The 12,092-nt window shown below is 41.6% G+C and overlaps 2 protein-coding genes across 2 annotated transcripts; both read left to right on the top strand.

The window, feature by feature from the left end:
* Window positions 1–2,122: 2,122 nt before the first annotated feature.
* LOC6609835 lies at window positions 2,123–8,045 on the top strand. Its single transcript, XM_002034451.2, has 2 exons — window positions 2,123–2,691; window positions 7,183–8,045. Exon 2 carries the CDS (start codon window positions 7,210–7,212, stop codon window positions 7,738–7,740), a length of 531 nt encoding a protein of 176 aa, XP_002034487.1. The 5' UTR covers window positions 2,123–2,691; window positions 7,183–7,209; the 3' UTR covers window positions 7,741–8,045.
* Window positions 8,046–9,808: 1,763 nt separating this feature from the next.
* On the top strand, window positions 9,809–10,876 carry LOC6609834. Its single transcript, XM_002034450.2, has 3 exons — window positions 9,809–9,903; window positions 9,955–10,361; window positions 10,418–10,876. The coding sequence occupies exons 1-3, from the start codon at window positions 9,875–9,877 to the stop codon at window positions 10,522–10,524; spliced, it is 543 nt and encodes a 180-aa protein (XP_002034486.1). The 5' UTR covers window positions 9,809–9,874; the 3' UTR covers window positions 10,525–10,876.
* The last annotated feature ends 1,216 nt before the right edge of the window (window positions 10,877–12,092 follow it).

Below are 12,092 nucleotides of genomic sequence, written 5' to 3'. Positions count from 1 at the left end.
AGCCGGACACACAGAAATTGCCTCACTGCGTCACGTACGTGCGCCTAAGTAAACATCCTTTTCGGGTCTCTCCTGCCACGGCATTATAATATACATATATATATTGTTTTTTTTGGCAACTCTCATTGCACATCCTGTGTCCAAGGCGATTCTTATCGCCTTCGAGATACCCGTACCTAATGCATAGATTCAAATTCCGATTCCTGGCCAGACAATAGGGAAAAAACGTTGCAATTGGACGCAAGGCAGCTGTTTTGGCTTGGGTTCGTATGTGGACAGGATGAGCCGGGGATTAACTGTATGTGCACTTAGAAAAACACCATGCTGGATTATAAAATTAGTGAATAAATATTCAAGGAAAGGGTTTCATGCTTGATCACTTTTATATTGATATTAAAATGGTCTAAGCCCTATATATTATTTTTAAAATCAAAAGTTCTTTTCAAGTTCTGTTTGATTTTAGTACATTACAAAAAACTGGTAAACATTTTTCTCCGTGTGTCCTTATCTACGCGCGTCCTTCGCATCGCAATTAGAAATGATTAGAACGACGCCACAATCAATTAAGAAAAATGGTACCTACTCAATTTATTTGCCCGGCGATCGACAACTGCTGATAAACAAGCCATTAGATGCACTTGAGATCGCAACAGGACACCGCTTCAAAGAGGAGCTGCTGCATCTGCGCTGCAATTCGAGCGCAGCTGATCGATCCTGCACCTACGCACCTTTTTCAGGGCGTACGCGTGCCCGTGGGCGGAGTGATGGTACGGGGAGGGGGCGTGGTCCTGCAACTGCTGATAAAATTTCCAAGTAAAAACTGGCGTAACTCGATCAGCGGCATGATCCCGCCTTACGCGATGGTTAAAAGGATTCTAGCACGCACTTGACAGCTCTGCACACATGGCTGACCTACAGTATATATAGTATATGTATGTATATAGTATGCCATATGCTATACCATTCCGATTCGAGTCCCCAAAAAGGATCTCCAGAGTTATCCAGATATCGCTTGGCATGCGTGCCAGCCGCAAAACATTGAAATGCTTTTTAGTGCGCGGCAGGAAAAGGATTTCCTGTAATTACTCGGCGATCAATGCTGGCTGAATAATTAGGAACGTTCCACGAAATTAATGAGTCAGTTACTTAAAGAATAAATGAATGCACAAGTGCATGGGCGTAATGATAAATCTTCAAAATTTGTTGATGAATTTGGTGATAAATTAGGTGTCATGTTAAGGTCTGTCATAGAAAACGTGGAATAATATAAGGAGAGTATATTCTTTTATAATATAATAATTTCAAATTTTATTTCAAAACGTGTTTTAATTAACTACTCCTTAAAATACTTTTTTTCAACTGAGTACAGAAGTGTCAAACCAATAGTACTTCGAAGCAAAGATCTAATGGAAACCCGATGACAGCTTCCTAAAAATATTTTTAGAACATTAAAATGCAGGGATTAACCCAACGGATTGCCTTTCTGTATGGCTGTATGTGAATCTTTCGTTTCCTTAATACCCCTATAAATAAGAATACAAATACCATAAAGTCTGTTTTCAAATCCCTTAATCCTTGAACAAAAAAGTTCATGCAGCTAAAGTTAACCCACATTTCTGTAGGCCAAGGGAGCATTTGTATTTCCTCCTTTCTGGAAGCCAGATAACCTTTTTTCATTGACCTTAGCTGTTGACTCAATAAGCAGGAAGATTGTTCGAAATGCGGGTCTGCATTATACACTGAAACAAAAAATGTACATTTTTCCATATATTAACACACAGTAATTCAGTAATTAATTTTATAATTCCTCAGTTTGATATGGCTTATTTATATAAATTAGTTAAATATTTACATATATCAAAAACATAATTGTTAATTATTAATACTTAATAACATAAATGATAGGTAATGCAAAAAGCAAAAACTATTTTTTTTAAATTTAATTTAATTTAAATCTCTTATTAAAACTAATTTCTTTCTGTTCGCGATCTACAAATATGTCCACAGCTGTTGGCGAGAGAAACTGCAGAGCTGAGAAGCCGGGCCGAAATTCGAACTCGAATTCGAAGAGAGCGCAGTCAACAAAAACCGCTGCACGAGCACGATCGCAATCAGTTGAGAACGCGGAGCGCGCGCGAGCAGAACGCAGATAGAGATACATTTCTGAGCTTCATTTAGATTTGCAGTGCGCATTACTCACTCATCCGCCAGATACAAAGATACGTTTCGCAGTACGCCTGACGATTGCAACTGGCAAACTGGATTTACCACCCCAAAAAAAAAATAAAAGAAATAATAAAAAATAGAAAACCAAAACAATAGCCACAACTACAACTCGTGTTAAGTGAAAAACGAAGCCAATTGCAGCAGCAACCAAAAACTTTCAAAACCCGAGCCATAGCGAAATAGGAAAAGTAGTTCAGAGCGTGAAAAATACGTTATATGCTGCAAAAGTTGTGAAACCAAACGTATCCGAGAGATACAATCCCATTGGGAGAGCGAGAGCCTAGCAAAGTGCAGTTTCCAGAAGCAGATACCATTTAAACATATTTATAACCCAACCGAAACCAAACAAATAATAAAGGCTGAAAAATTCGAATACACCCAAAAAAACAAATTTTCCAACAACTCAACCTCGACGACGACGATTCGCAAGACAAACTATTGTTGGATTAACATTTTTTGATCAAGGTAAGTCGGTTTACATATGCTGTTTTCATTTTTTTTATGGCCATCATTAACACTCAAAAGCATTCCGAAGGTTTAAGTTGACTTGGCTTTTATAATTGCTATGTAGCTGTCTTGCAGTCCAAAACCGACAAAAGTTGTCTGTCAGTTTTTGATGTGACTCTGGCTAATTGACCTCCAAGCTGGTGTTTTCATAATTAAGCTAAAACGAAGCCGAGCGGTAGTAACAAATTGAAAGTTCACGTAGAGTTTTTGAATGCATATTTCAAGATATGTTAAGGTTCGACCTACAGCATGTACACATATACGGCTAAGATACATCTTTTGGGCCACAGATAGTTTCAAAAAGAGAAAGACCACCTTGTGCTGCTCGACTGATCCCTTAATACCATACAATTTCGTTCTGTGCACCAACAAAGCGACACTTAAAATGCCAAGACGGCAGCTGCAAACAGAAATGTTGTGGCCAAGTCGATAAAGATGCATTCGGCTGGATGGTTTCGTGGTTTCCCCAGTTATTGACCCGTTTCTCTGTTCGTTCTGTTCTTCTTGCTCATACTGAATGCGCGCGCATGCGCAAAGGATATGGAGTTGTATGGGCGTCGAGGGTTGCAGCAGGAGCAGGAGTGGCATTCCGTTTGCCCCGCGTGTTCTGGGTAATCTTTGCAGCTGCAGGACTGAACGATCTGCACCTGGCCTCGCCCGCTTAATTAATTTCCCAGCTGACTCAGCAGCTCGGAGTCGTTCTTTCTCGGGCGGGGAAATGACAAACCTCTGACTATGCCACTCACTTTGATAAGCACTTACTGGGCCATTGGGCTGGGCAGGGCAGGGGATCCACTTCCTGCTGACCCAGGGGCTGAAGCCAGGAGCTGGGGATCGGCTGCAATGGCTCACTTCGCGATGACACGTGCGAGGCGTGAACAGTCAATCCCCTACTTTCTTCGTTCCTATCACATCCATTTTAATTTACTTGCACATTTGACAAGACTCAAAGCGATTCGAAATGCATTTGGCGCCATTTGGCCGCACGGTACTTATATTTTTAAACGCATCAGCGACAACAAGACCGAAAGTCGTCACACATCCGTCCATCACACATTGGGGGCCACAGTGCCGCACACTGCGCGAAAAGATTGTGTGCGAACAAATAGTTCTCAAAAAATTTAAAATATTTAAAACTAAAAGTACAACAATTTGGATTATATACTTTTTTTAATAATATATAGTCCTTTATAGTATCTTAATCTGAGTTGCATAGTGACTTTTTCTCTCAGTGTGCGGCCAAATGATGAATGGGGCTGTTGGGGGCAGACAGAGACGGCGCGACAGCGTCACAGTGGCACTGACTGAGACGGCAATAGCAGACGTCAGGCAGACGATGCAGTTGCGCTGCCTTCGCCTCGATGGCGTTACATGATTTGTAGTATCAGCAAACATACGTCACAACAACAACAACAGCGGCAAGATGTGGCAGCATGTGCACAAATGCAATCCGGTTCGCTTGCCCGCCTGCTAGACGAGCAAAAAATGTTTATTTTTAACAATATTCCACAGATTATCATCTGTCGTCGTCTGATGCACTCCGATGAATGGGCGAGTTTGTTGCCTTGAAGGCGGCTAGCCAAGAAAATGAGACTTACATTTTAGCAAATTAACAAAACAACGGACTGATTATAAGCATGATATGAATATTTCTCACTATTTACTTAGTCATTTGGTCCAAATATCGCCACCGATAAGCCACTGGCCGCTTCACATTAGTCAGAATAGTTATTGTGATTCTTCAATCTCAAAATATTACATAATATGTAAATATAAACTTTTGAAAAATTAAGTTTTGCGCCTGTCGCCCTGTAAGATTCATACAAATTCTGATCCGCGGAGAAGAATCTGTTGCGTTGAGCGGAAACCGCTTGATAGATGAAAAGGCAAGCCTGGAGAAAGAGGAAGTTGTGGGGCATAAACACCCGCCGACAAAAACAGACAAGATACACAGATACTCACTCGAAACACCGAGAATCACATATATTTGGCGGATAGCAAATTACGCACTTAAAGTGCTCGCCAAATGACAGGAAACGCGTCATTTTTACGAACTTCAAATTACGATTTTTTTTAGCGTTTCCTTGTCTTCCGAACACTTAAAGTTGTGCTGCATGTGTGAGTGTGTTGGTTTAGTGGCTGCTACTAAGTAGCATGAGAAGACAGACTCTATATATTTTTCGTGGATGCAATTAAAACTGGCGCACATTTCCTCATTTATTTGTGCGAGTGTATTGGCGGGCATTTCCTTGAAAAAGGGACATGGGGGTGTGCATCCTGTGCGCAGCGGATATGCGAACGTTGCACCGACGACTCAACTTCCTGCCATTGACTTTTGTCAACCGAATAGTAACTGAAAACCATTTCCCTTTCCTTTTCCTTTTTCCATTTCCATCCATCCATCCATCCACCGAAAACAAAGCGAAGCGTGAAAAACAACGCGTGCTGAGCACGAGCTACCGATCAACTCGAATGTCAATGCCATATGCTATATGTACATATATGCTGCAGGGTATACTATAGTTGGCTCCCCACCCCGACAACACGAATCAATCACTTCGAAACTCAACTTGGGTGGGTGGAGGTGCATTCGAGTCAACGGAAGCCTCGCAGACAGCTCCGTTCGGCAATTTCTGACTAATCCGCTCTGGTTTTCCACTTTTCCGCTTTTCACACGCTTTTCCCGCGCGTGGGAGCGAGAAACCGAAATGAACTTCATGTGCCTTTATTGGCTTCTAACGTGGGCGGAAGTGAATGCAGCTTGTGAATGCAGTTTGAACCAAATGTCAAGAAGATTGCATACTAATTTGAGTTAATATACCATTTAGTTAGGATCGTATTATAATGGATAAGTGATTTTAGGGCCAATGTCTCATGGGTGGGCTTAGGTTTTCCCACTTTAAATTGAATTTGAAATAATTGAATTCACAGAGCATCTTCAATTAATGGGTCCGCCCGCTGGGTGACCACCCGAAGTTAGGCTAGACTTAGGGATTCTTAATGGGTCATTCTCCACCAGGGGGTTCTTCTTCGAGGGCTTTGTTATTTCCACCTAATGGTGCCTGGAGTGTCGCTCTACTAAATGTTTCAAATTGTTTATGGCCTCTGCTGTGATTCAGCATTTAGTTTTGATTGGCGTGAGCTACATTAATCGTAACTTTAGATTCGATGGATGCATTACTGCTTTGATTTCTAGGGGTGATTGCTCTGAATGTTTGCTTGTAAATAAGTAAGTAAATAAATATATATTCCCAGAAGAATCAAGAGTGAATATTTTTAAAAACTCATGCATATACATATATCAGAAATGGCGATAAAGATATACCCTATTTCCTTTTGCCAGCTTGAGTCACTGTTCGTGGGAATTTCTTTGAAGCCGCCAATGGGCTGTGTAATTAAAACCACTGCGACTCCTTACGCATTTCCTTGAACGGAAGCTCCGGGGAGTTCATTCCGGAAAACTATTAAGGTTCCCTTTTGGCGAACTGGGAATCTCGACGCGGCTCTTCCGCCGGCTCTTTCCCGTTCCCATTGCCATTCTTACTCACATTCGCATTGACACCTTTTATGATCCGTCGGCGGATGTATGTATATATATGGGTATATATATTTTTATTTTGTTTAATACCCCCATTTCGGTGGCTCTTTGTTTTGCTCGCCACATTCGCAGCTGCCAATTGGGCTGGTAATTATTTCCGTTCCACTCAGTTTTGACCTCATCACCAGCACCACGTCCTCCTCGGGCCGGATTCCCCTGATCTCTGACCATCTTGCTTGTAATCGCAATCGCAGCTTGGCCTGCGTTTCTATGTCAGCCACATGCCGATACCGCCGGCCCCGCCCCCTTTGCTTCCACCCATTCAAATGTGACCGCCGATCGATATGACAGCCACCGCTTCGTAATGATTATTCGGCGCTTCCTTTCGCTCGCCATCCGCCGCGATCCGCTGACGCCGCCCATTCCGGCAGCAAGGTCAGATTTAATAACGAAATATTAATTCCAAAAGGAAGTTCTGCAGTCGGTAGGCGAATAACAGATACCCTTATTCAAAGTATAGCAAAAGTTAGTTCATTCACAGCAAATTTGTCTGTTAAGCTGGATGATTTTTTGAAGTTTTTTATATTTTATTATGGATCATATGTAAATTTGTATTATTAAAATTATAATCGCTTATAATCTTTTTGCCAATATACCCTGCAATCGTGAGAGAGCGAGGGTCATCACACTTGTGATGTGTACAAATCGGCGTATGCGTGTTATTATTTATATTAGTATGCGCTTGTTTTGTTGTTTCTTGCTGTTGTAGCGATTAAAACAATTGCCAGCTTGTGAAAGCATTTCCGTTGTACTAAACCTCACCCCTGCCCCCACTTCCACGCAAATGTGCCGCTTTCCCCCACAAAACGTGAATCACAAGCATTAATCAGCAATTTTTACTCCACTTCCAGAACCCAAACGTTGCGAACGGAAGCGAAATGCAAGTGGAATCGAGCTATCCCAAATACGCCGGACGTGTGCCACCTTTGGATCTCACCCAGGTGAACGGAGGCCAGGATCTGTGGGGCGGCGGTGGTGGCGGCAGTAACGCATCCGCCAGGCGCCATCTGCATCATCCCTATCAAATGCTAGACAAGTGCCGCGGCGGAGTAACCCTGATCAGTGCATCATCCGCCACCTCATCCACCACCTCCTCCGACGACAATAACAATCGACTGATGAGCGCTGATGACGGCACCACCAGTCTGCTGCATCCCTTGGGCTCCGATGGTCTGCCTCTGGATCCCCGCGATTGGACGCGAGCGGATGTCTGGAAGTGGCTCATCAACATGGCCGTATCCGAGGGATTGGAGGTCACCGCCGAACTGCCACAGAAATTCCCCATGAACGGCAAGGCATTGTGCCTGATGAGCCTCGATATGTACCTGTGCCGAGTTCCCGTGGGCGGCAAGATGCTCTACCGCGACTTCCGGGTGCGACTCGCCCGAGCAATGGCCCTGCTATCATAGGGATTACCCATATATCTCACGGATATCCAGTCCTCTCTATGGTTGTACATATGTCTAGGATTCGGTTAGTTCTAGTTCTAGTTATGTTAGCTTATAATGCCTAGTCGTTAGTTCTGCTCGTCATTTAAGTATTAGCGATAATATTCTGCGTTTTAATATTGTCAAAGATTGCTCCAAGTTTTCAATTCATTTTGGAAGAGATTGGATTGGAGTGAATAGAAGAAAAGATTGAGGTTACAATGCTGTCCTATTAGTTAACTAAGTTCGCATATGATGAAAATATAAAATGAAATTTTATAACTGAACAAGCGTGTGTATTTATTGAAGATACTCGTTGGTAATTCACTAGTTAAATATATTGGTTTTAATATATAATATCATCTTTATCTTCAGAATAGCTACTTTTAAAATTCTTCTCAACGAATCCAGAATACCCTTCACCATTAGTGGAACTTTAGGACTTTGATACCTAATGTTCTGTTTATGTCTTTCACAATTCCCCCAGACAAACTCGCATTGACAAGTGAAATAGACGTTTGCCAATTAGCACATCATTAAGTCCCAACAAATGCTTCGAGTTGAAATTTTTGGATGGAGCCACACACCACTCACACCCTTAAAAATACACACAGACAAGTGCATTGTTATTGTTGGCCAGAAGTTAGTGCCAACATTTGTTTAGGCCCGGACCATACATAGATCACCAGAAAGTGTTTATTTTCCGAAGACTTTTAGGCTGTGAGATTAATGTGGGTGGGGAGATGGGGAAACAGGAGTTACGACGCGGTAAATAGGGAAAAATGCTACTACTTAAGATACTTTACATTAATTAAAAGAAAATTTGAAAAATATATAAATGACCACTGGAAAGTTATTGATATATGTACATACATCCTTCAATACAAGTAATTTATAAATATGCTTTACACATTACATCTTTAATAAGATATAATCATAGTCTAGTTGAATTTCCAAATAATACAGGAAGTTAAAGAAAAGAAGAAAAAAAGCGGCAAATGCAACCCAAATTTCCCATTTAAAATTCAGCTGTTGCAAAAAACGCAACGGAACAATTATGACAATAACAATAACAATAACGGATAACGATAATCAGCATCGGTAGTCAAATAGAACCCGGATAGATACAAAGATACATCCGTGTGTGGGCGAATGAGTGCGATGACATATACATATGCACATATATTCATATGTATAGTATGTATATATATACAGATTCAAAGCGCTCCATCCGCCCGTGCATCCGCTCATTTGATTTGGGTTTTTCTTTTTGTGCCTCCTATGAATGGGCAGATACACAGATGCATAGATACCCAGATACGGCTACAGAATCAGATACATTTGGATGCTCTTCCTGCTGCTGCCATTGCTGCTTTTTTTCGCTCCATGTGGCTCATTGTCGCTGGGCTCTGTAAGTTTGCATTTAGTGCAGTTTGGCTGTTGGTTTTTTTCGGGAGCATCCGGGATGTAGTTAAAGGTAAAGGAAGTGAGACAAATGAGCCAGACCCGAGTTCCCTGCCCGCTCGTTACCTTGTAAAGCAGCAAACCCAAACATAAAACGATCAGCAACAGCAAACAGATGTCGCAACCTGACACATGCCACGGCCAGGGGCACAGACCACAACCTTGTCCACCAGCTGACGCCGCTGCATCCAGATACTCTAAACAGGAATATGAACTCCAATTACAATTCAGCATATATAATATAATATAATATAATATTATAATTTTCGGTTAAGATTTTTTTTAATGAAAGGTATTTGTTGTGTATTTTTCATTCGTTGATCAAAAATCACAGCGCATTGTTGTTGAATGTTTCTATACATCCGCATGTGCGAATTGTATTGATTAGATAAGAAAGTTTCGACGAAAGACAAATATATGTATATTCATTTCCTTTTTATATTCTTGCATAGATTATTTGTTGTCGGTATTTATTTAATGTTGTGTATAAATCGCCTCTATTTCTAACGATTATTTCATATTTTTTCTGATGAATTATAAAATAAAACAACAGGCTGGGATTTTGCAGTGAAACAAAAACATTTTTTATAATTTTTTAACTCGTGAAGTACTAGTTTTTAAAGTTTATAAACACAACCAAACAAAATCCACAATGCAGGCCAACAATGGTTTTATTAAGAGGTAAGTTCGGTTAAAGTATTTCAAATTCCGAACTACAGCGGCGTTCCGCAGCACCAGTTTCATACCCGTAAAAATCTATCAGTCGGTCAGTTCGCTATATATGACCTGCATATCGAAGTTGCCACGGGACTCCATTCAGCCGGAGTGTGATCAGGGTTTGGTGATCGAACAGGCCCTGGTTTCGTCCGTGGATTCGACTCTTCGTCCTTTGGACTACCAGAAAAGGCAGCGAGAGGCGCGTAAGATTCTTCTGAAATCTCAGGAGAATCTCCTTAAACAAATGCACCACAGCCAGATACTTACGGATTCTGAGAGTAACCTCACAGATGACGACGAAGATGCGAAATCCAGGGAGCCAGTGCGTCTCAAGTCGACTATATTGCTAAACGAATACCGAAAACTGTACGAAGCGCCGAAACAAACTGAACTTAATTATATCGTATCTATTGAGGAAATTGGTTTGTATAAATCCTTACAATTAGGCATTGATTTAAAGAATGTTTTCAAATTCCAGTTCAAAATTTATGGCTTATACTACGGCTCGTGATTGTGGCTTGCAGTGTATATGCTTTGATCCATCATGACTATTTTCTATCGAAGATCGGCAAAACGTATCTTTGATTCGAATTGTGGCGGCGAATGCGGTGACCAAAACAAAATCCAGTAAATCGTATAAAGACCGGGAAAAATTGAGGAAATTCCGCTTATGTAAAGTAGAATGAATATCCGCAGGCAGGCGAACGGAAGGCGAGGTGCGAAAACAATAAAAAGCGGACGGAAGTGGACAGCGACGGAAACCGAACGAATGCCACATAATAGATGGATATACTGTAATCCCATAGACCAATAGACCGGCTACCGGGCATTTGGATTCTTCTGTCCGTTGCCAATTTGTCGAAATGCTTTTTCCGCTTTTCCGGCCCGGCGCCGCAATTGAATTTCGTTTCGTAAAGGAAATGACTTAACCAAAAAACCAAATCTCTTTTATTTCATCCATCTTCAAGTGGCTCAGGAAGCTCCATAGGATGGGGTTCAATTGCACAACAACAACGAACGAAAAAAGAACTCCAGAGCAATGTTATATTTTTTAATTAGTTCATTGCCTGCACTGGCGCGATATTTCCCACGAAACTTCATCTGTTCGTGGGGTAAACAAATGAAGTGAATCAACAGAAAAAGAAAAAAATGGGGAAAAACAAGCTGAAATTCAGAATTATGAAAAGAGTTTTCGAAGCCACACACAATGCTTTTGATGGGGTATAGCAGCCACTTGTTGTTCTTGCCTCGTTTGTTTGTTCTGGTCCAAGAAAAAAATATGCTAAACATGTTTGGGGGGCATCAGCATCACAGAATTTACGATATGGGTATCCCTTGTCCCTTATCAAACTAATGCATACGTTTGAATACATAAAACCCATCATTACGACCCACGCAGGTGAGTGAGTCAGGTGAGAATCGGATGCCATAAAGTATTCCAAGCCCAAATTGGGCGACGTATTGGACACCATTAGGAGTTTTAGACAAAAAATAAAAAGCATTCGATTACGATAGCCGCGTGGTGGAAAGTCTAGAGATATTTCAGAGCTTCAGGCGGTCCACAGCGGGAAAGTCAATTTCCTAAAAAATGGATAATTAGTAAACTTAGAATTCATATACTACAGGGAAGAATCAAACTGAGTCGGCGAATTGCAGGGGGCCAAATTCTTGCCGCTCACATTGGCGACTTCCGGTCGCATTAGATGAATTATTAACATTTTTGGTTTCAGCGAATCCAAGAGCACTTGAAGTTCAGCGGATTGGATTTTAGCGTTTTTTCTTCGTTTGGCTCCTCTTTCTTATTTTTTTGGGGCCTTCTCTGGATTCATTCATTCTCACTCCCACGCTCATGGGAGCTGGAAAAGCTGTGTGTGAATGGTTATTTGAGGGAAATGGCCAAAGACAAAAGTCCCAGGGCAGCCGAAGAAACTGTCATTGCCAGCAGAAACCCACACAACAAAGAGATACTTGGTATCTTAAACTGGATGGATGGTTGGGAGAATGTTATGCATAGAGACTAGAAGACCACCAGAAGAAGTTCATGGGAACGAACTTCGTGGCCCCTGCAAGTCAAGTGTGAAGAGGTGGACCCAGGGGGATTCGGTTCTCAAGACGGGGCAAAACGCTCTGCGTTGCAGCAAGTGCATTCATCT

This window comes from Drosophila sechellia, chromosome 2R (assembly GCF_004382195.2).
Source record: "Drosophila sechellia strain sech25 chromosome 2R, ASM438219v1, whole genome shotgun sequence".
Lineage (NCBI taxonomy): Eukaryota > Metazoa > Arthropoda > Insecta > Diptera > Drosophilidae > Drosophila > Drosophila sechellia.
This window is presented reverse-complemented; position numbering and strand designations above follow the sequence as displayed.

Excerpts from the sequence above, each read along its gene's own strand:
- LOC6609835 (XM_002034451.2), top strand. The coding sequence starts at position 7,210 with ATGCAAGTGGAATCGAGCTATCCCAAATACGCCGGACGTGTGCCACCT.
- LOC6609834 (XM_002034450.2), top strand. The coding sequence starts at position 9,875 with ATGCAGGCCAACAATGGTTTTATTAAGAG. Across the intron at positions 9,904-9,954 it reads AACAATGGTTTTATTAAGAG|CACCAGTTTCATACCCGTAA; the intron begins GTAAGTTCGGTT and ends GGCGTTCCGCAG. Across the intron at positions 10,362-10,417 it reads CGTATCTATTGAGGAAATTG|TTCAAAATTTATGGCTTATA; the intron begins GTTTGTATAAAT and ends TTCAAATTCCAG.